We start from the raw sequence: 25,047 nt of genomic DNA, 5'->3' as shown, positions 1-25,047 counted from the left end.
TAATTGAGCTCAGAGTTACATTTCCACTGAGGTGAATTAGTGGGATGCACAGCTATCAGCAGGGCTCTGGGACTGCTCTTCTTTAGCTTCTGAAATGTATTTGTGCTATGATTAATATCCAGTTTGTGCTAGTGACTGTAAGAATGACCTCGCCTGCAGTCTTTATCATGAAGTGTGGTTTCATTCTCCATTATTCCATAGATGAGGCTCTGACAACAGTTGCCGCATCACAACAGGAGTTTAAATGATGGGGTACATGCTTTTATTTTTCTTCTCTTTGAGAGTATTGTGACTTGCAAGGAAAGCTGCATAAAGCCAGTTAAAATTGGGATTCCAGAGGAACAGAGAATTTATAACTTATCTTGGAGAAAGTATTGGAGTTAAATTTTATTTTCCTTTTTTTTTTTCCTTGGATCAAACCTAATTCCAGGCTAACTAGATATATGAGCCACAGATTAAGCCACAGCTTATAGGTCTGATCCTGCAACCTGTTCACCACTTTCACCAAACTACCAATTTTCAGATCAAGACAAATCAGCATTAAGCACTCAAAACCATGACTTATTCAAGTTGTGTTTCAGCAAACCACTTAAGAGCTTATAAGCCCAGCTGAAGGAGTCGAGGAATAAAGAACTGACTTTTTGAGACAGTTGAGCAGTGCCCTGAGCAATGCCATCAAGAGCTATGTAATGAATATGGAAATGGGTCCTCCCATTTCACATGGATGTAGTAGTACAAACTGGGATTTCTACAGCTCTTCTGTATCATCTGTATAGATCTACCCTCAGATACCCCTGAAATCACATAGGGGTTACACCACTGAGCAAGGCAGTGCTCAGGAATAACTTGAGCCTAAATTCCTGTCCCATGGCATCAGGAGCTGAAGGTGTGCACTGGAGTACACCCAACAGACACTTGTTGGAATGCCGAAGGCCTTTTTGATCAACATTGCTAGCTTGGCAAGTTGTGTTACTCCTTTAAAAGAGGAGAAAAACATGTACTTCCCTCTCAAATTATAGATTTACATACATTTTATGTGGGGGAGAAGGGTAGTTCAATTTACTATTGTTTATTGTTGATTCTCCACGTTAAACACTTGAGCAAATTTATTTTATCATGGGAAAAGGTGTTTTTGTGGGATGTTTTTTTTTTCAAGATGGAAAATTATCATTTTCCAAAATTTTTCAGTTTGAGAAAAGGAACCAAATAAATGGGGGAGAGGTTGAGTTTGCTTTGGGGGAGCTTGGTTCTGTAGTTTGGGGTTTTTTTTGAGAAATAATTTTCTCATTCCCAGGCAGGAGTAGCCATCTTCTGCTGACTTACTCCAAGCATACTGAAAAAGAATGAACTCTAAAAAGTTTGTGTGCCAATGCAATGTTACCACGCCTGTCCAGAGTGGAGCTGTACCCAGCACAAGCAATGAAAACCAACTGAAGTTTACCAAGTGGGTCTGTATGCGAAAAGTCCACAGGACCAACCCACAGGGTTCGTCATGGGTGCTTCAGGGAACGGGACTGTGGCAGTCTTTTTTTTTTTTTTTTTTTACATATTGTACCAGAGCATTAAGTCTTCATTCTTAAGCTGAACAATGTATTTGCTGTTTATCTTAATAAAGAGATGATCTTCTTGCCTTCCTTTTCCATACCACAGCCTGCTCTCTCTCCTATTCTCTCCTGACAATAAGCAGCTGCTGTGCAGGAAACAGGGTAACAGAGGCTTCCCTCTCAAGGAGATAACTCATGTGGCTTTATGCAATGCAGGCACGAGGATGTAATGCCCCACCGCCCCTTCCTTGTAGCATCTTGATATTTGGGACTTAGTATTTGCAAGCTTTAAAGATTACAAAGCCCCGCTGAAATTGGAAACCTCCCTCTGGTTTTGTGACGCTTGCACTGGGTGAAATCACTGAGCCAAAAATACATGCATGGTGCAATCCCTCCAGGTGGGGGGCAGGGAAGGAAGCTTGCCTTTGTTTCTGTTTTCAAGAAGTGAGATTAAAGGTATTGGCTATGATTTCCTGCCTTACAGTTTGGATGCTCAGTTCCCATCGATGGGAACTGAAAATGTAAATTCCCTGGTATAATATTCCACTTTCAATCAATACCTAAGCCAGTGCCTCTCTTTTATCTTTGCTGATGCCTCAGCTAGCAAAGTTACATTTCCCCGAGTCCTCTGTGTTTCTCTTTCCTTCAGAACGTCCAAAGCTTTCAGTTGTTGACCATTGCCTGAAACATGATTGCATGGAAAAAGGAGGCAATCCTGAATAATGAGGGGTGTGTTGCAAAAAAAAAAACAACCCAAACCGCTCTGCACTTTACTTACTTAAAACATTTCCATAAAAATTATAACTGTAATCTCGTATAACTGCAAGAGTTGCATGTTCATTCATTCTTTTCATGTCACAGAGGAAGTTTTGAAGTTTATTTGTTTGGTTTTGACTTCTGGAGGTACTTCCTGCTTTCCAAAAATTAATAAAGCAGTGCGAGGCCTTAGCATCTCGCTGCCAGTCAGTAAAACTTGACCTCCAAAAGGAAATTCTGTCATTTTTGTTTGGCAAATAATAAATTCTCCAAGAAAAATGTACTGCTGCAAAAACATTTGAAAATTTCATTATTCAACATATAGCTTCAGCCAAAATATATACATACATTAATAATATATACTTACTTATTATTGAAATATATATGCTACATCAAGAAGCCTAATAATTTTATTGTGCTATTTTTTTTATGGAGCGTTCTGACTTCTTATTTCAGAATAAGATTTGCATCTCAAAATTTATTTGAAAGGAAGAAAAAGAAATTTCAAGCCAATTTCAAGCTATAATTTCTGCATTCATCATTTTTGCCCCAAAGTTAGAAGATTATTACTCTGAGTCAGCCACAAAGTGCCAGTTGTGGCTGGCCTTGACCATGCATAGCACTGAAGCAGCTCTTCAGCTCCAGCTCCAGGGCTGCCCCCCTGTTATCTTGGGCAGCGTGGATGTGCCAGGGACATACACACACTGGATCAGAAGTAGAAATAGAGCACCCAAAAATATCACATGGGGCACACAAAACCTCGGCAGTGCTTCCATCTCCACAACTGGCAAAAGACCTAAGTGCCAGCTAGGTGACTGCTGCAGTTCCTCTCTCAGGGATGGATGGACATGCTTTGTCCCCACAAAACGCTTCACAAAGGGCTCCAAAATTAATGCACCTTGGTTTCCATCCAAGGTACAGGGGAATCACAAAGTACAAAGGTGCAGGAACAGTGTTTGTTTCTGAAAGATGGGACACTGAAAGCATGCAGGGCACTACTGTGTGATATATGCACAGGATTGCAGTGCTCTATATGAAGGTATGCTTTAAAAGCTGCATTAGTAAAACAGTGAAAAAATCCTATATGCCTCCCTTGTTTCACTTTCAACTGCTTCCTATTGATTTATCTTCCACTGATAAAGTTATAGGGCCCTGCTAAGCCAATATGACTATTTTAAAAACAATAAGCATGTCCAGAAAGGAGACTGCATCTGTTTAAGTGCACTAAAGTTTAAAAATAATTGCACTGATGCAATTCCAGGGTGAGAATGAAACCAACCTTGCAAATGGAAGCCCCAAATGCGTAAAATAAGTCAACCCTAAAAGTATGTCAAAACAAACATCACTGCATAGCTCACATACCCCAAACCCTACTTAACTGGCTGGTCCCTCAGTGCTGCTCAATGGGGTCCAGATCCAGCAAAGCCTTTTATAGAATGGGACCCAGCATTTGCTTAACGTGAGCCTTATGTTTTGCTGAATCTCAACCTAGCAGAAAGGCAGGTGGGCACTATTTCTAAATTCGTGTTTTGTTTAATCATTACTCTGGATTAATTTTCTCTATTTTCTGATGATGCCAGTGGAATTCAGGGTAATATCATGTAAACTGGGGAAAAAAAAATTCTTCATCTTCCTTCATAAATCTGTAAATCTCTCATAGCAAATCCTTCCAGAGGCAGAACATGGGATTAGACAAAAGCTCTCAAGTCACAACATCTAGTCCCTGAAAGGTGTAACAGCCCCAGCATCCTGAGTGCCACACCAGCAAGTCCTGGTGTTCAGAGGCACACAGGAATGTTAGGGCCACACTGGCAAGATTTAGCCAAAGATGCTCCATAATATACAGAAATTATCCTAAACAAAACACAGAGTTCCATCTAAATCTAAATTGTCACTACCCCGAACTACATATTAGTACTGATTAAACCTAAATCTACCCCCCAAAATCCACTACAAGCCCCCTGCTAAATTACATAGCACAAGAGTGAGAAGTTCACCTGAGATAGATTCTACAACAAATAATTTATTTCATCTGGATAAAAACAGTAGCCTGGACTAAAATTAGTGTCCAGCTGAAGTCCCTTTGCTCAGCAGAACTGAGAAAGCCTGCCCACAACAGAGACCTTGCATTAATGGTCTTTCAGAAACAGAATAGCCGACGTAGAAATGCAAAGCAGAGACAGGAATGCTTGTAATCCAGTTACTCCAAGGAAAATTCAAGTACCTTAAGAGTTCTTATTCCCTGTCTGATTTCTCTCACAATCACAGGCTGCTCCATGATGCAATTTGCTGGAGCCTGAAAATCATAAAGTAAATATGAACAAGCCTAGTGGAAAATCTCTGACGCTAATCTTGGCCTACGCCGTATTTTTAACAGGCACTGAATGTGTGCGCTGGATTATCCAGATGGCCATACAGGAATCATCCTGATAGGATTAAACCTTTGTGCTGAACTCTGCTCCATCTGTTCTCAGAGGTTTGCCTACCACTATCAGAATACGAATGTTCAGCCTATGTCAGCACTGCGGCTGGAAGCGCCTCTTAGCGCGCACCCACATGTGTACGCGCACATATCCTCCAGTACTTGATTAGTAATGTGAGATGAAGTTAGTCTGAAGTTTACCACTAAAGAAACATATTGGTTTTATTATTCGTTTGAAGAGCAAAGTATGCAGTATCTAAATTCAAACAAAAAAGCATTTCTGTTGTTGTTCTGGGACTTGTTCAATTCATTAAACCATAATACTGCCATAAATTCATAGATGAAGGCATGACTAAATGTAAAGCAGCAAGGCTCTTCATCTTTGAAATCCATTAGTGTGTGAGAATGTATGACACAATTGCACTTTGAAGATATCGTGGTTAAATATTCCAGATTAAAAAACAGCAACAACAAAACACATGTGTGCACCCAGCGTTGGTAGCTGTTATGCATGTCCCGATCCAGTCACAGGGCAAGAACAAAAAAGTAATAATCAGTCCCAGTACAAGGAAAGCTTATTCCCATTAATGTTGCTTTCCACTTTTATTATCTATTAATGACAGTCTACTGCATTCATTATTGCAGCCTGCCAGATGCAGCGAAGATCCATATTCATCATGTGCAGAAATTGTGCTCGGGTTGTCTCAGCGACGGGTTACACAGGGCTGCCAACAGAGACCCACGTCCTATGGATGGCTTTGGGTTTCCAGGCCACGGGCCAAGGGATAAGGTAGGGAACCTGGTGATGCTGAAAAAAAAGCATCCCAGTGATCTGAAGGCTTCACCACATTGCTGTCCTGGCCAGAAACACACTACAAACTAATGATTACCTGGGGTGGGAAACAAAGTAATTTGATTGATATTGTTGTTAATATTATTGTCATTTGGGAGGTTTGTTTCAGGAACGCAATTTAATGCTCAGCCCATGTTTGTGACAGCAGCAGGGCAGCGATGGAGGCAAGGTAACCTGCACCAAATTTCAAGCAGAATCCCTGCCTGCACTGCAAAGACTGAGACCCCCTTGTCATTTCCTCCTCTGTTCTTTGTGCTGCGCTGAACGCAGGGTCAAGCACCCCCTCCCAGCCATTTCAGCTTTACTTGCAAAAACACCGGCATAAAAATATATTTATAGTTCATAGTATCTGTCCAGCAATGACACTACATAAAACCAGCACGCTGAAAATCTGAGGAGTGAATACTTTGGACTCAAGCCTACAAATGCTTAGAGAAGTTGTTCTGTGAATGTGTCTGATAAAGTCATTCTATGTTTATTTATTTAGGGCCATATTCAGGCCACCTACTTCAAGCATTGCAGCATGTGAAAAGTCAGACTCCAGCACCAGCTGCATGAGTCAGGCTGCCTAAGTTAGGATTTTCTTTCCGTTATATGATGAGTAGAAACAGGCAGAAAGCTCTAGATGCTTGGAGACCTGGGAGCTCCTCCTTGGCTCCCAAAAGCAGTGAGGGACCCCAGCCTAGATAGAAAGCAGCCAGAAGCAGCCCTGTAAGAAATACTATGAAATACTATGAAATATGTGTCAGTTGATACTGAATCTCTGTGCTTTCCAGCAGACACCTCTGTCTGCCCTGATGCACAGTTGGATGAAGAGGCAGCACCCACAGATCCTTCAGGGCCATAAGCCCAGGAAGGTTTCCTGCTGTGTGAGATATTTTTCCCCAAAGGGCTCCCAATAAGTTACTTTGCCACAAAGGATCAAACCTCACCTGATATTATATTTTCCCCCCTTCACCTCCTCAAAGAACCCAAGAAGTCAAGTGATGCTCTCACCTGAATGCAGTGCAGCAAAGCATGGTGACCTCAAACCCCAACCCACAAACTGAAGCCACAGTTTGAAAGACGAGCAGAACTGTGGTCAGTCCTGCAATTTACCTCTGAGTTCTGGTCTTCTCTCTCAGCAAAGATCAGATAACACCAAGCCTATGAATTCCATATCCAAGTCCAGGTTTTCAGCAAACAGCAATGTGAGCTGTACTTGCAGTCCCCAAAAGCAGGGGAGATCCAGCATGGCTGCTGCCATTGCAAAGTGCAAACTGGGACCTTTGTGGGAAACACACATTGCTTTGGCATGGAGTAGGTATAAAAGCTCTGGGAGAGTTCCCACAAAGCCATAATGATAAGGTATTAACCAAAAATATTTTTTTCGAAATTTCCTTCTACTGCTACTGCTAATAGACACTTGAGTGGTAATACCCTAAAAAGTACATGGGTTCCTGCAGTATCTTGGACCAAGTTTTTGGAAGCATCCAGCTATCTAGCGACTCTAATCTCACTGAACTCCTAAATGCAGCTTTCGGCATCTTGGTGCTTTGACAGTTTGGCTTTATGTCCAAGAAATTTGCTTGGGGTAAGATTACTTTGCTTTGGGGTATCTACATTTTGGGCTGACCACCTGACTGGCAAAACCAGAAGTTCAGAAGATCCTAAGCACTCACTTTATGAAGGTCATATCTTGTTGAGCATCTCAGTGTCCCCTTGCACCTTAACTTTCAGGCCTAAATGCTCGAAGTACCTCTGAGAAATAGATTCAAACTGCTATACTTCAGATGAGTTTTTCAGAAACCTTTTCTTGATCTTTTTAATAAACATCCTTACTCTACCCGCTTCACTCAATGAGGTCATAAACCAACACTGCTTATATTACAGTCACTTTCACACTAAAGATTTGTTTTGTCACAAAGAGAACTATAAATTCATGGAACGAGGGTGGGAAGCAGAAAGGACTAATTGTGACACACAAAGCTTTCTGGTTATGCTCAGCAAACAGCTTGGGCTGAGATTTTCAGAACCAGGTTATGAAGTTGAACCACTGGCTTTAATGAAAGCACACTTTCCCCAGTGCTATGCACTCCTGAAAATCTTGTATGCTGGACTTAGGCCAAACACACTCCATTCCAATATTAATTATTAGCAGCTTATTTTTATTCTTTATTACTAACATTAATAATTTTCAGATGGCAACCCAGATTACAATAACCATTCCAAACAACCCACCATGGTGGGTTCCATTTTGTGCAACATTTTCGTGGTTTACACTATTAAATCATTTCCTTGAAAGCAGAGGAGCTTTGTCAAACACTCATTTTGCTGGGGAAACACTCAGCAGGCACCCTGTGACCAACAGCAAGAGAGAGACTTAAATGCTCCTGCTGCTCTTCTCTTGGTTCAGTGAGAAAACAAAACCTGAGATGCAAAATTACTGAGTTCATCATTTGTGAAGTTATCTAATTAGAATATTCAAAATTACATTTTGGTGGGAAATTTCATCTACACAAAACTTTAATCCTTAGATTGCCAGCACTCAGCTGGTTGATAACTCTGGGCACAACGAGAACAGAGACTTTTCGTAACCACTGATTGCTTTGGTCTGTTCAAATACCGGGGTGCTTAGCGTGAAGTATTTGGAAGCATCCCAATATCTGCACTGTTCTTTGATACTTGTGACCTTTGACCTTTAACAATATATTCTGATAAATACTCAAAAAATCACTGGTTCTTGGCCTTCATGTACAAATCACAGTTCACAAAATCCTTTCCACTGTACTCTGCCCATGTCAGTAGGGGAATGGTGTGAAAAAGCATCTTTTCTCAATATAACAGCAAAGGTATTCTATAATAAAACAATTAAGGTAGAGAAATTTGTTCAGAAATAATACCAACCCTATTACAGTGTCTCAGTGTCTTGTCATTTACTGATGCGTGCAACTTGGAAGGTTAAAAAAACGTCTGGCAAAACTTCACCGCCATACAGTGCAACATCTAGCAAGCATTTCTATAATCCTAATGTCATTCTTCTCCCCTATGATGCCATTGTATTAGCGACACAGTGGCCAGCAAAGCAAATTGAAATGTAATGAATGCTCATTATCAATGAATATTCATTGCCTATTTGAGTGTTACTGAATGCCCGCCTGTATTGGTAGCTGTGCAGTTTCTGCCAGACAGAGCAGCTAAGGTTTTTCTACATGCATTTCTGTACTCCGACTCCTCTGAGGTCTGGAGAAAAACCTCAAACCCTCAGAAAGCGGTTGGTCCAGCTCTCCAAATAAGAGTCAACTCTCATGGTGGTTGGAGAATTTCCATCTGAACTTTTCTCCCTTATCTACAGTAACAAAACACAGATATTTTTATACAAATCTCTTTCAAAATTTAATGCCAGTTTTCCCCACATTTTCTTTTCGGTTTTTGTTTTTTTTTTTTTTTTTACAATTTTGGGAGCACAGTTCTGAAAGCTCCTCTGGGAAATTCACAACATGCATTCTGTCTTCATCCAGGTACTATTTTTCATGAATTCATGACAATCTCATAACAGTGGAGGGTAACAACATATCACAGCATGGCATCATTTAGATATTCTAGGGGTAGGGATGTTTTCTTCTTCACATATTTGAAAAGCATATAGGGCAGCTACTTATGGGTAGAAACTGACGCACCTTATCTTTTTAAAATCAAGGTGTCTCCAGCTTCCATTTTTTTTTTCTTTTTCCATTAGATGTGACACTAGATCCCTGGTAAGTGACTGTCAAGCAGGAATCCTTCCTAACTGTGGCGATTTGGAGTACCCAAACTTGACTGTTCAGGAGACATTGCCATGGCCATTATGTAAGAGCAACTCTTTCTGAAAGGCTAAAATACTTCAGATCATCTCTCTTAAGTCCCCTGTGACATGTCAGCAGAAGCATTAGTACACCCATGTTACTAGATTATGTTTAAATAATAAAAAAATTCACAAGCTCAAAATACCGACTTCAGGAAAGACTTAAAGCCTAATGGCAGAACTGAAATTCTGGATTCTCCATGCACAAAACAATGACTAAAAATCTCCTTCTAGCAGACTATTTGTCTTGTCTTCATTTATCCTCAAACTAAAATTATATTTTGAAACATCAAAATTGCTGCCACCAGATTGTCTAAACTTTTAAGCATCTCTCTTCAAAGTCTGATTTATGACCCAGACACACAGAAGGTTTTCTGCTTTCTTTTTGATGTAATTGGCTAGGAGAAGGGCAGCTCCATCCACCCACCAGTTCTTGTGAAATTCTCAGTAACGGACAAAGAGGAAGCAGGGACATGGGCCTGCAGACAGCAACACTGTTCTGGTGAGGACTGCAAAAATTCATCAGAACAATTCAATGGGGCACAATTTAGTTAACACATTTTGGAGCTGTGTGAATGAGAGCCCTGCTGCGTTTCGCTAACCTGATGGACTGTGTTTTCACTTCCGAAGGGACCGTTATGATCACACAGCCTGGGATCCCACACAGCACCAGCCAGAGAACCTCACTCCACAAATCCTGGGTGAGCAATTGCTCAAGTCCATAACCTTTCCCTGACCCGACATAGACCATTTAGGAAGAGACCAGGTCTTGACTTAATATTTGCAAACTGCAGAGAATCTGCCACAGCTTTGGCAAATTGTTTCACCAGTCCACAGTGTTAAAATCTTGTTGAGATCATATTGGACTCTTTATTTCTCTACAAATTCTCTAAAGCGTAGCACTTCGTCTTTCTGGCTATGTTTTGTCTCTTAGGAGGGACTCTAGCTCCATCTGAGTACACATACTGGACTAATCCACTTCTCATGTGTTCACTTATATTAGAAACATGCAGTAAGACCACAGGGCAGTGAAGAGGTTAACATTATACATTCAGTGAGGTCAAGCTCCAAGAACACATAACAAGCCATTATGTAAAAAATTGCCTGAATTTATGAGTCACTGCATTTATGAAGGAACCGATATGAGAAAGACAACTTGGCAAAAGTGAAGAAAATTATTTCCAGCTTGAAGTTTTGAAATCCTTCAGTATATCAAGGCTCACTTGCTGTTATTACTATCCATGTTGTGCAATGTTCTGAAAGTCACATTTTTTCCCCTTGTGTACGCATAGAGATGTCCAACAACCCAAGGTATTCTTCCCTCATAGAAAATAAATTATAAAGCAAACATAACTCTGAATAACATACAAGATCCCCTCAAGAACAGTGGTAGAATCCTAATACTTTTTTTCAATATTTTCCTTCTAAATAATAAATCAAGCCAACTGCATTTCTCTACATGGAATGATATCGTGCAGAAAAAGCCTGCGTCTTTATATTTTTCAGATAATCACAAAAACATTCCTAAGTGAGGCAGTAAGATTTAACAGGTGCCTCAATCCATAGATGCAATAAGGCAAAATGAAAGTTCCTTTGTTTAAGCTTGTCTGGTTTGTGAATGCAGTACTCCCTAACTTTGATTAACAAGTTGGACCTATACCATTTGAGTGTTAAATTGCAATAAATTTTGAAGGTTAACCCTCTTTCTCAACTTACTAATATTTTAGCCTTCAGTCAGTATTCTGTCTTATATTAACAATTTGATCAAGCATGGACATGTGCAACACTAAGGGATTGAAGGTTAAATCAAAATAGAAGATCAGGAAAAAACTTTCTTTTTCAATGACCTGAATAGAAAAAATATATAGTCAACTCAAAACACATAGTGATTTTTTTCTTTCAGATCTAAAGATTTAGTGGCAAATTTGTGCATGTGCCTCCCATATTATCTTGCACTGCCTGAGTGGGCAGGATTGGCAAGAAAAGCTCCTTAAATGCCCCACTGCTGAGGAAAGGGTTTACCCAATGTACCCCACTGAGGCACAGCAACTACTGCTCTTCATTAAGTGTATATCTTGCACCTGCAGATAGCAAACAGTCTGAATCATTCATTACTATCATGAACTAAAACAGCATAGTGAAAGCTTGGTGGCTTCACATGACAGAATAGAGAGACCAAATAATGCAGTCATACACCATTATTTCCACTACAAGGCAGCCACTTACAATGGCTTTGTTATATATTTATCTATTTCAGATAGACATAAATATATTTTTATATATTCCATGCTAAAACAATGGCAGGACATTGGTTTAGAAATCATGGTTGTCTTTGCTTCCATCAGCACATGCTGGTATCACATCTCATAATTTTTTCCTATTTCTACCTTGAATCTTTCCTCTTTTGCTGCCACCGAGCTAACTCAGAACCAAACCACCAGCAAACCCCATCATACCTAGTTCTTCAGTGCTCTCCTACAGAGGAAGAGGAGGAAGGGGAAAAAAGAAAAAAAAGAAATCAAACTGTCCCTTTAAAATAACAAGCATTTAAGCTGCTTGTCAGTCATCTTCCTGACAAGGCCACTTGAATGTATTCAGGAATATTTGCATAAATGCTCACAGCGAGTTCACTGTGGCAGCTAGCGCTAATGGTACATAAAGTAATTTAGTCACTTTTCTTAGGCATCCTGTCAGGGTGATAAGCACCCCCTTCTTTGCCTTGTTGCATATTAGATCATTAGATAATAAAGTGTTAGAGCATGCAAACTGACAGGGTCTCGGGGACTATCATTTTTCGAGGGCATTGCATTCTGCCAGCCAGGAAAAATAATAGAGAAACTGATGCTGCAATTGTCTTTACATTCTTGTAGAGCCATTGAAAGATTTGGGGGAAAAAGAGTTTTTACTTTGTGATGATAAGAGAGTTTTAACTGGAAACTTTGCAGACATCTGCAGTGGTGGACTTCATGCTGGTAAACTTGAAAAGGGTTATTGCAAACCCTGTCAGAATTCCCCCTTCCATAAGCTAGTCACTTAAATTGCATTGGAAAGGTCTTCCTTTTAAAATTGACACCCTGGAACGAACTACAAACTGAAACATATTCTAATGGTTGGGGTCTACTGCTTCTTCTCTATACATCTTACTACATGTGCACAATTTAAAAAGGTCAACCACACCAGTCTTCTGGTTTACCATAAACATAAAACAAGTGAGGATCCAACTATTTGTGAATGAAAAAGTGATAATTACAAAAACCACAGATTGCTGTGGCTTACCGTATTTATACCACACAGAGATGTATGAAATAATTGGCCTGTGCCAGCTATTACTCTTGAAAGATATAGAGACATGCTACAAAAAGGAACTTTACTGCCTGGCAAGCAAGATATAAATAGAGATGTGTTGGATGTCCCAAAAATAATCCAGGCTACCTGCCAATGAAATGGTAAAAACCCAAATGTGGAGGTACCAGGCTCCTGAGCAGCTAGGCAAGTAAAGCTTCCTTTCTAGATTTTTGGTATCCAAAGTCTTTTTTTAGTGTCACATAAACTGCAACTCCATATTTAATAGCAGTGTGTCCCAATACAGCTTTGTAAGGAAAAATAAGCTGGGCATCATCTACCAAAACATGTAACCAGCACACTTTTATACATCCTCTCTCCCCTTTCTCAGTCTCAGTCCTAAGTCAGACATTCAACACTTTTGTGATCAGATATTTGATTTAAAGAGTCAAATATCTAGAAAAGTACACTTTTGGTCAAGGACATACCATAGTTAAACACCAGCATTTCAAAACCTACAATCAGAAGTTGCTCAGCAGAGCAGCAAACCAGAGACAAACAAGCCACGACTCTGGTAGTTTCCAGTTCACCATTTACAAATACTGTTTGGGGCAATTTGCCCTTCCCCTGAGGGAGGCAGGAAACTGGAAAGAGCAAAGACAAACAAGCTGTCTCTTCTACTTACACTCGAAGATATTATTCAAGATAAAAATTCCAAAATCAAGAGGATAAGAATACACTTATTGGCTCAAAGTAAAACAAAAAATTTGTTTCAGTGGAGGAAACTCTCATCTGTTCCAACAGGTCTAAAGTTCTTGGTGGTTGCCCAAAATTCAACAACATTAAGCCCAGTTGAGAGTTTTCCCACTTTTCTCATTCATTTAAGTGTTTTAGACATTCAATACTGACATTTAAAACAGTCACTGGATTTTTTTTTTTTTTTTTGCATCTCTTGGACACAAATATGCATAGAATTCCTGGAGAGCTGGATTGAAGGATTTAGTTTAAAACGAAAGGCTCCATCAAGCCTTGGGGAAAGCGTAATTTTGTCGGATGGAGGTTGCATTCAAAAGTAAGAATTTATTAGTGGTGGCTTTATGAGGTTGCTTGAGAGGTGCCTGAGAAACTAGATTAGAAAAATCACCTTTCCCAAAATGTACATATGGAGATAGTTTGCAGATGTTGGCTTTTAAGAGTAGCACAGTATCCAGAATTTGTGTAACGATGCAAGCAGAGTATTGTCTTTTTTTTCCTTCTTTTTTGCTAGTAGAATCCTTCAGGTACATAGGAGTGGGAAGGATAGAAGAGGTAAGTTGGGATGTTATTACACCATGCACAGAAACAGGAACATTTACAAGTATGGGAAAGTAAGTATTGTGTTGACCAAGAGCATTCACTGCGAACACAGCAAGGGGGAACGAAAGATTGCCACACTAGTAGGAATAAGTGAAAAATAAAAGGTTTGTGAAAGACTAGACTTAATGGAAAGATTACAAAGTTGAACGCAGTAAAATTTCTTTTCTCATAATGTTCTGCCTCCTGCTAATTAATAAAGACAGAGTTCGAACATTCCTTGCAAAAATTCAGCACAAATTATGACAGTGGTTTGTTTATTAAATTAGGCTGTTGGCAGGATGAAAAAAAAAATCTGTAACATGAATTATAGCTGAAAATGGCTCATAGCCTACATAAAAAGTTAGAGCTAAATAAATACAGATGTAAGTTATGTTTATATAATGAGAAACGCTGCTGAGCTAAGAATTTTAGGTTGGTAAGTGTGAATTACAGACCTGATTCTGCAAACACTTATCAATACCCTCAACTTTACTGACACAAGAAGCCTCATTGATCCCAACAGGACCATATGTGCACACAATCTTAAATATATGCAGAAGTGCTTGCAGGAGTGATGCTTGAAAGCATGAACAAAATAGAAAGCTATTTCCACAAGAATCCATCGAGTAGTAGAAACTCTCATATTTGCCCATTTCTTGCTATTAATAATTTCGTTTAACATATCTAGTGAATGTTTTTCTGAGTGGCATTCACTTTCCTGAAGAAAATTTTATCTGGTTTCTTCAAACTCTGGAAAAATCTATTTAATTATTCATCAGATCTTTGGCAAATATTTCTGGAACAAACCAGCATAAAGGACCAGTGCCTTCTACACTCAAATTCAGTAGAAACCCCCATCTCCAAAAAGGAGCAAGTACCTACTGAATTAGTATTACAAACAGCTTTGAAGTCCAAGAAATATTCTACCAAGCTGGAACAGGGAGAGGGGAGTGAAACATCCTCTGGTTTTAGTGTCTTTTATTTGTCTAGTTGGGGGGGGAGGGAGGGGGGTCTTTTGTTTGGGGGTGGAGAGTTGTTTGGGTTTGTTGTTGTTGAGTTGTTTTTTGTGTGGGTTGTTTTTTTTTTTTTCCAGCAGCAGTCATCAACTTTGAGGACAAAGAGCAAAACAAAATGCTAATCAAATCCAGATTTTTCAAAGAGCATTTGCACTCAACAACTCCCATTTTAAGCACCTACAGTAAGCAGCAGATATTATCTTCCAGGACCAGCTGATCTTATGGAAAAGATTACAGTTTCCCAGGCTGCTTCCAGCCTCATTTCCCCCATTCCACCCTTGCTGGTGCTCACTGTGCTTTCAGAAAAGCCAGCCAAATCGCCTTGCGCCAATTCTTCAACCTCTTCAGCAGAACAAGCCAGATTGGAGGAGGTTAAGGAGCAATCAGACTATCACCTTGGCTGGCATATCTATGGTAGAGAATTGCCTCCCGCACAGAGGAGAGGCCAGCAGCTGTGGCATGCAGGGAACAGGAACCGTCTCAGCTGGCACAGCTGGAGCCAGAAGAGAACATTCGTCCATGGCTTGAGTAAGCAGATGGATTTCCAAAAGGGCTCTGCTTTCATTTACAGCAATTCCAAGGAACAACTGGATATCCCAGTTCCAACACCCCTGTTCCTGCCTATAGCAGCAGTGCTGGAACTGGGTGATCTTAAGGGTCTCTTCCAGCCCAAACCATTCTATGATTCTATGGTGATTGTATGAGATACACATCCTATTATCAGCTCTTTATGTTATTTAAATAATACTGCAGTCTACAGACATGAGTAATCCAAACCCAAATTTGGGTGCTGAGCACTTCAGAAAATACGTAACACCCTTTGCATGCGCATTCAAAAACCAAACCAATTTGGAAAAGGTCAATTTTAGGTGCTGAATAGACACAACCAAAAAAAAAATCACCACACTTCACTAACACACAGAAAAGATTCTGCACCCATGTATGCCTACCAGTTTGTCACTTTACTACGCTTTGTGCTGATCAACTTGAAAAATTCCACCTTTGGTCTGGAGAACTGTCTTTTTAAAGCAGAGGCCGGTCTCTTTAAGGTATCAAATCCCAAAGGCATTGATCATAACATGACAACTTGAAACCAGCAGTCAGAGACAGAAACCAAACAAATCCACATTTAAAGTAGCAATGCCAACCAATGAAAATGATATGCCTACCATGTTCCAGATAAGAAGGCGTACCTTCCGAAGGATCGAGTCTTCGAGCTCTCCGCCCGTGCTTGGAATTGTTGTGCACAAACATATTGTCCGACACTGCCAACACATGGCCATCAACATTGACTGTTGTAGACACCACAACCTGCAAGCACGAGAGTAAAATGGAGGAACATTTTGATATATATGTATGTTTTTTAAGAAGCACAGAGTGTAATAAACTCAGTTAAATAAATAACAGCTGGGAGCTGTAGAAAATTGCATAGCTATTTCACATAATAACTGGTGCTTATGCTGTACAAATCTAACAAGAGACACTATTGATGAGTGGGTCTTTGGCATCGAAAGCTTTTGATGCAGTTTTAAGTCAAATTGCAGAGTTTGTAGCTGAATGGCAGACAGCGCACTGTTAACTATCATTTTAACAAGAGGATCTTTATTAAGTATTTTTCCTGCATGTACAAGGGCAGCTGTGTTTCACCCTAAATTATCCTTCAGTTTCCACGCTGAAGTAGATAGAGCTGTTGACATTGCAAATGAGAATCAATTCAGAATAAAAGAAAACAAAAGTGCATTTTGTGAAGTTGCAATTAGAGTTGCTGCATTCATCCCCACACAACCCTGCACTCTCACTCGTCAGTATAGTTACCGCAGGTTGTTCGACTGGCCCAAATTTCTCCTGAGCTCTATCTCAGTGAGTACACATTGGTGTGTTTGTATATGCATGCACGCTTGACAGTGGGGACTTGATCTGGGGAACACAACCCTATTCATCCAGCACTAGTATTATTTGTATTCCTCAACTTATCTCCATGTCAACACCTTGGTTTGAGGCAAGGGGAAGGAGGTGGAGGGGCACTACCCTGGAAGCAGGTTCCGATGCTTCTGTTCCAGGGGGTGGCCCAGGGTGAGAAAGGAGCTGCACTGGAAGGGAGAAAATGGTTAAGTGTTGGGACCAGAGTTAGGAGACCCAGCTGCTCAGAGGGATCTCTCAGCCTTGAGGCTCAGAAGGCACTGTCCAAGTGGATATCCCCGTTCAGGCTGAGGGCACCTGAGCTAATGGAGGAAAACCAGAGGGCGAGCAGGGCAAGATCTGGGATGTGCCACCAGCTCACCACCCTGTCTCCTTCGACCCCATTCCAACTGTGCAACATCAAAGCCTTGGCTTTCATTAAGCTGCCCCCTCCCACACCTTTTTCCCCCCCAAAAAACCATCATTTCCAGGGCTTTACCCCAGCCAACACTTTGGCCTTCAGCTGGCTGCCAGTTTGCAAGGAGCACGTGCTGCCTTCAAGAACTTCCACTAAAACAATAAGAAGAAATGACCTACACTTCTCCTTACATTAAACAGGGAAAGGGATTAAAAACTGAAACCCACAGAGATATGTTTATTCATGCGACCTCTTACAACCAAATATAATAATTGTCTGTTAATTGCAGTTTCAGCTCCCACCTCATGCTTCGACATGTGAAACAGCAATCAGCAGCTCCTGTTTAATCCACCTATTATGTTGACTAATTAACTTTGCTCGACAGTTTATTTCTTCCTCCATTATCAGCCCCTGTCAGCCGCAAGCACACTGCCGCAAAGGGGGACCTCAGCCCTTTTGATTGATCACCGATAGATTGACATGCAGATTAATTTAATTAGAATCACCTCACTTGAGAAATGAAAGACAATGGCAAGGGGGCTAATAGATCTGCTCTTATAATGAGGCAAGCCTCCAGAGCCGCGGCAGAGGATTTCTGATTTATTTTGCTGAATTCCCCAGTCGCTCTGAAAGGCTCTTGCTTTAATTGTTCTTGGTTTTGAGAGGCTTTAGCCTCTGAAGAGGTGAAATGCTTTACAAAGATTGGCAAACATTGCTTCAACTCTCTCAGGAAGCTGCTGCCTCTCAAAGTTGGTCAAATGGGGACACTTAAAGGATCGCTTACAACAATTCAATTTCATCACTTGAATTGGATTAAAAAATTTTAAACAAAAAAATTTTCCACCTATTTCTGACCACCTATAAAACACATAAAGTATAAAATAAGCAAAGCTGCTAAGCTGACTGTAGGCAATTCCAAAGTTATATCTTTAAAAAGAGAAATACAAAAGAGAATATTTTACATCTAAAGGATCTCAAAACTGTCCCTCAGAATGGTATTCCAGGCAATACATTTTGTGTGTTTTAAGTGAAAGATATTAAAATACCAAATAAATGATTCAAGAGCTCTTACAGATGGAAATTTGGGGAAGAGAAAGCACCAAACACAGTAGACACAGTAAGTAAGTTCTTCTCAAATCAAACTAAGGGAAAAAAAGGAAAAAAAAAAAGCCCTATATATAAAATTCCAAAGGAGATTTCAAAAGTAATTTATTCTTTGCATTCCTGAGGGATAGAATAAAGTTTATGATATTTTCAATAAAATATGATCTTATAGTAAGTGGCTGAGGGTTTGCAATCTTATTTGTGCACTTGCAACCATTGTCAGTTCTTTGCAACTGGGATTTGGAGCCAAATCCTTAGCTAGCATTGCCTGTCATAGCTCCACAATTTATACCAGTCCCTTATCTTCTTCTAGAGGTCTACTAAGGTGCATACAAAAACAGATACTATTGCAGCTAATAATGGCTGCAATCTGAAATACAGCCTCCATTCCAAAAACCATAGAGGAACATACATACTTTGCACTGAAACTTATCAATCCTATGCCAAAATCCAAACTTCTGAACATTTTAAGAAATGAGGATAGTAAAAGTTCAAGAACAATAACAGCAAGGCAGGTCCCAAACTTTTGAAAGTTGTCTATGCAAGCAGCTATCTCTACCCATGCAACTTCCAGGGGAAGAACTAAAGGAAATAATTTGTGAGGTCACTTTAATGGGACTAAATCTCCATTCAATTTTTCCCCCTTGGGTTTCTGAAATTGTTGATGCAACAGATTTTGAATTACTTAACAGTGTCTCCCTACCTAACTCCTGAACAGAGTTTGATTTACTACGAAAAGACCACACTGGTGTGGTTCTTCAGTGCCGTTAGCAGAAGAAACTATAAAAGGAATCCCCAGGAGAAACTGTTTCCAGTCTCAGGAAATGCACAAAAAACCAGTGGTTATTCTTATATGTCTGAAGAAAAAAAAAAAAGATTATTCATACTGCACCTGTAAGAATCAGCAAACACTGCTTAATGCTTAAAACACAAAATCTCATTAACACAAGAATACTGAGCACACAGTGTACTAACAAAATATTAATATCCCTAATTATTATCAGGGAAAAAATACAGCTTGAATATTGTGTACTACAGCTACATACTTGGATTGCTACAGAGCACTTACATACTTAGAAGTTCTACTCTTATTTTTTAATCTAAAAAAATACTACACTCTCCTCATTTTTATTTTGAAACGACTGGGATATGTTCAAGTCAAAGCACATGCTAAACCTAATTTGTGGAGAAATCATAAAATTAGGGGGAGGGGAGAGCCAAAGTAGATGTGGAATGGCCACTGAGGCATCCTAAAACACAGACCATAGCAAGAGGGAAAGGCACACTACAGTTTAATAAATGATTAATGAGGTGCTGACATATTAATGTAAGCACAGGGACAACCAGGCCTGCCAAATCTCAAACCTTTCCAAATTTTGTCAACAAAACACAGTTTTAATTTGGGACAGGCAAACACGGAAAACGATTTTGAGCTTTAGCTTCAGCCCTTCATAGATTTTGAATTTAAATCCTGTATCAACACCAGGGGAGACAGGGGTATGAAAGAAACACATTGGTTTATAACTTTGTTCAATGAAGTTGGCACTATCAACGGCATTAACGTATCACGGCTCTGTGAATAATTCTGCCTGCCATTAAATAGTTCAGTTGTGAATGCTTTGGAGCTTAGTTTAAAAAAATATTCTGAGATCAGGAGACTGCAGATCAAGCTATTTATCCACGTTTAGCACTCAGCCTGTTTATTTGTTATGGTACCTCACCTAATATATCAAAATTAAGCATTGCATGACTCCTCATTTTTAACCACAGCCCATTAAGCTTCACTAACTGATTAAGACATAGCATGTTCCTTGTGCTTTCAATTTTCTCCAGTGTATGTTGAGGGCTCTGATATTTTTGTGATGTTCCCAACATCCAGTGGCAAAGGCAGAGAAAATCTGATTAAGATGATTTCCAGATTTAAAGCATGTCATCAGTGTAAAACCTGTAACTTGCGCATTTGCTGCTCTTCCAAAATCTATGCAGAAATGACTTGAGCAATGTGTCTTTATTTTCATCACCACTTGGTGACCTCTTCCTACAATATCTTCTTTATCCTAATAACTAGAAATTTCTCTCAATTCAACAAGACACTTAAAAACGTGCCTAACTTAAAGCACATAAGTACAATATATTCAGTCATTTTGCTCACGTGCACGAGGCCACGCCAGGCACTTAATTACCTTGTTGAATTGGGCCACAGCTCTTACTGCTATTTTCCAGTCTTTTTTTTTTTTCGCCTTTCCCTTCTCTAGGGATGGAGCCTTGCATGTCCAAATTCCATTATCTGGGATTCATGAAGCATCATCTCTGTCTCTTATGCAAATTTGCAATAAGACACAAGTGGCTTCAATTCAAACATGAGTGGCAGCATCCCATTGAGGCAAACTAGCAGCCTAGGCTGAGGAAGAGGTTGTGGTAACAGCACTGAACAACACGGCAATTTCTGAGTGACTTTCAAGGTTTTCATAATAAATGAATGTTCAGGGTTTTATGCAGTGACTCAGACTGAAAAGTTTTCTCTAAATTATTACTTGACGTGTCAGTTTGCAAGCAGCTGTGCTAAAACAAGAACAACAAGATAACTGGGGCACTTGGGTTTCATTAATTACAATAACATACGAATCTGTTTAGGTTATATGAATGAGTTTTCAGTGCCGAAAAACAAAATCCGGGCAGAGTTTACCCATGATACCACCTACTTATCACTGCCACTGATTGGGGCTCTACAGCCCATCCCACCAAAACCAACAGCTTATTGTGACAAAGAATGCAAAAACAGACTGAGCATCTGCTCCGTGGGGTTTTTAGAATAATAAAGACAAGGTTGGACTAAGGGGAAAATAAGTGGTGTTGCCAAACGTTTTGTGCAATTGAGCTGATGAAACACAGAGATGAAGTAATTTTCTTGAGAACAAGCGGGGAGTCTGTACCATAGGTGAACACTCAACTGAACTGCCTTGAGCCCCTGCATGGACAGTACTTCACTTTTCCTGTGTTCTGCTAAAAGAAATAGAGCTATTACAACCATGGCTGGTACCACTCCAGCACACACTCCTGCTAGCACTTGACACTGCTGATATGCAGCACCCAGTTGTCACATGCTTAAGCATCTCAGACATGTAGGGAAATGTGCTTCTTTCCAGGCCCATACCTGCTTTTCTGTTAAGCTTATCCCACTAGTTCAGGAACACAATGTTCAGGATAGAACTTCCCAATTAATTTCTATACATGAATGAAAATTCACATGCAGGTCTTCTGAACCAACACATACTCTGCCTCTTCCCTACACTCTCTTAACCCATCTTAGTTCATAGTAGAGTCAGGCAATTTCCTGTTGCATGAAATAAACTTATTAGGAAAGGAAATTTTCAGTACAAACTGCCCTTATATGGTACAAGACTCATGCCCCTAGCCTTCACTGTTTCCCCTACCAAAACCACAAGATCTGTTATAATGACACCTAGCAACTTTGGGAGCCAGATAACTGATACCATGCCAAAAAGTGGACAAGTTCCCAGGCAGCTTGACAGTCCAGCACAGATGAGGCAACAAAGTAAAGGAAGAAAAAATCTCAAACTTTCTGTGAAGAGGGTATGCTGCTATTTAAAAAGGATTTGGAGATACCTCAGTCTCATCTTTTTAAGCAGACCTTAGACATAACTTTAAGACAGACTTTTATGGGAATATTTCAAAGACACAAAGCAGCTGACGACAAAACCTCTACTCACTTCACAGGGACATGGATTTCATTTGGTTCCTACACAACACCATCTTAAACATCTAGGTGCATCATGTTACAGAGATACTATGTGTATGCTTGGTCCTTTTCATGCCAAGAAATAAAAAATGAAGACCAGATCATGTATTCTGACTATTTTAAGAAGTCTATTGCAAAAAGAACAAGCTCAGGATTGAAAAAAGAAAAACAGAAAAAAAAAAAAAACAACAACAACAACACCACCACTCAAGAGCACCTACTGTAAAACAATATGCCTGGGCACTTAGCAGTACACTACAAGCTTCAATACCACCCTGTATTACAGTATAAGCAGCTCGCTCTGCTGAAAGTGATTAATTTCTTGAAAATGCTAAGGTCACACTAATTGACATGACCTGTGTAATTAAGCAGTCTCTGTTTACACATGGAAAGCTCAACCGCTGTGAAGCTGGGTTTGTATGACAGAATGTCTTTACAAGTCAAGAGATCAACAACCTTTCCTATGTCCTACCTATACGCCGACACAGGCTCCTGATTGCTGTTCTGAGAGAACACACAAAGGCATTACCATATGAAAATCAGCCTCTAGCCTGGGTGAGCACAAACCCAGCAGAGTGTACATGTTGTGAAGCAAGTTCTGACAGGCCCCAGGGGGTGAGTGCTTGGCCTGAAGCCCTGTGCTGGTGAGTCCTTTTCCCACTTTCTCCTTCAATGATAATGCCCTATCAAATCGCAGGAGAAATGTGACGGAGGGAAGAACATGTGATGAGAAGCCAACAGCTCTGCCATGCTAATGCTAGCTTTTATTCTGATTAATTTAATCCTTGTTGCCACATATACTCACTACGGCACATCTATGCTTGGAGGGGCAAATACCACTCTTCCACCTTCCACTGGTGTTGCAATTAAGTAGTTCAAGAAAATACATATGTTCTACATATAAATAATACCGCCATTCACAAAGCATTTAGCACTTTCAGTTAAGTGCTACAATGCCACAAAGGAGCAAACAAAAATTGTGAGCTACTGCAGAAAGCAGCGGTCATCTTTTGGAGTTTTCTTCCTCCAGAGACCCATACTGTCTATGGGACAAACCTCCTGTTCCTTCCTCAGCTCCCTGACACAAACCCCCGCTGAAAGACTGTATCATATTTTCTCCCTGTACCCCATTTACTTCTTACATCAAAAGAGAAGGTCCTTTGGCTCTTTACCCATATTTTAATTCAGCCCCTACTCAGGCAAATCATCACTGGCACAGCCAAAGGATCATATCTCCAATAAATGGTTTGGAACAACCTCTTCTCAGCATTTCACCGCACCGCTTTCTCCAGCCAGCACGGAGAAAGGCAAGCACAGACCATCTTCCCAAGGGATACTGATGTTCTTATCTCCAAAAGTAGTCATGGATGTAGGGGTGGCATACAGAAACATCCCTGGATATTTAAATTGTGTGGATACCATAGCTCCTGAGCCCCCTGTACCACATGCTACGACACTAAGGAAATATCAGTCCAAAGCATCTCAAGAAAGATACCCAGTGGCAGTTTCTTCCAAGAGGGGATGGACTATCATCACATTAATGCACATTTATGAGTCTTCAATGCTGCAGAAGGATAAATCCTGAAGTGTAAGCAATATCATGAGCCTGATTTTGTTACTGAATTACTCTTATACCTTCCTCTGCCTCTTCCAACAGACATGGTGCTCACCTAGGTTGGCATGTTTACATGAAGGCAAACAGTTTTCCAGGCAGAACAGAGAACCCCAGAGCCAGGTTGTCTCATGACCTAAAACAATAGTGAGGTCGTTTTGATTTTTCTTTTCGTGGATTCACTTCCCACAGAGATGATTTTATCTTCAAGAATGTTCTCATCCAGAAGAAAAAGAAAGAAAACCCAAATATCTCCCCCCAATTCTGCAGTGACAAGAAGTCCTCAGGCAATATTCTGTGACCTTATATTTTTAGCATCTCTCAATGAATTACTAGGCTAGTTTGGGTTAGCTGCTGACTTTTAAAGGAGGAAGCGTGCCCAACTGACCTGAAATCGACGCATGTCTCGAGGGTTTCCTGCATTTTTTAGACAATTTTGGTTACATTTGAGAAAAAATTTCAAGAAGAACCTGTGGAGACAGAGAAATGGACATTATCATCTTATAAACAGTGCACAGTAGTACAATGTAACATCTGCACATTTGGTCTAACAAAGCCTTATTTACATTAGTAATCTCAACTCAGACAATTCATACCACTGACTGTCCAGTGACGGAGCAGAGGCCGCAGACCAGCAAAATGTGTAAGGATGTCCTAAGGTGTAAGCATGAACTTAATAGTTCTGCTGTAATAGAGCCATTAAAGACTGCAGATGTGCTCCCTCCATTACACTGAGTGGCCAAACTCATGGAGCAAGAAAGTAACAGATAAATGTTGTGGTCCAGCAAGAAGAGAAACGAAAAATGCCAGCCAAGAAAATTCCCTTATGCATAACTGGGATTTTGTTTTGCAAGTTCAATTTAGTGGGCATATTTTGATTTAATGCAAAAATACAGAAACTGTTCCATACAATCAAAATCTTCCTTCTGCAATTACACTCAGTTTGTACATAACATTGATGCTTAAACGGTGGTTAGCGAAAGACCAAAACCCCAAGAGAAGGACAGGGAAGTCTTGGTTAAAAGACTGACATCATGGAAAAATGAAATGTTTTCAGTGCTGCCTATTTCCTGACCATACACAGTTCACTGAAGTAGCTATATGACCCTGACACATATCTCTAAGAAAATACATGGCATTTTACAAAGCCAAAGAAAAAAGCAAACATTTCACTGAAAATATTTCCTTCGGTGTTATGCGTCAGTGGACTGTAAACTCATAAA

At 40.1% G+C, this 25,047-nt stretch overlaps 1 protein-coding gene across 9 annotated transcripts in view; it reads right to left on the bottom strand.

The window, feature by feature from the left end:
- Positions 1-25,047, bottom strand: part of EBF1 (early B-cell factor 1) — a 268,731-nt gene that overhangs the window by 77,741 nt on the left and 165,943 nt on the right. For 5 of the 9 annotated variants that reach the window (XM_021410320.1, XM_021410322.1, XM_021410325.1 and 2 more), the window contains 2 exons: positions 24,213-24,294; positions 16,201-16,342 (listed from right to left, as the gene is read on the bottom strand). In XM_021410320.1, the coding sequence (XP_021265995.1) occupies positions 16,201-16,342; positions 24,213-24,294 (224 nt within the window). The remainder of the gene's footprint in view (positions 1-16,200; positions 16,343-24,212; positions 24,295-25,047) is intronic. The other 4 variants (XM_021410323.1, XM_021410324.1, XM_021410327.1 and 1 more) reach the window with 1 other exon arrangement.

The sequence above is a fragment of the Numida meleagris genome, chromosome 12 (assembly GCF_002078875.1).
Source record: "Numida meleagris isolate 19003 breed g44 Domestic line chromosome 12, NumMel1.0, whole genome shotgun sequence".
Classification (NCBI taxonomy): Eukaryota; Metazoa; Chordata; class Aves; order Galliformes; family Numididae; genus Numida; species Numida meleagris.
Note: the sequence above shows the minus strand (reverse complement) of the source record. Positions and strands in the feature narration are given on the sequence as shown.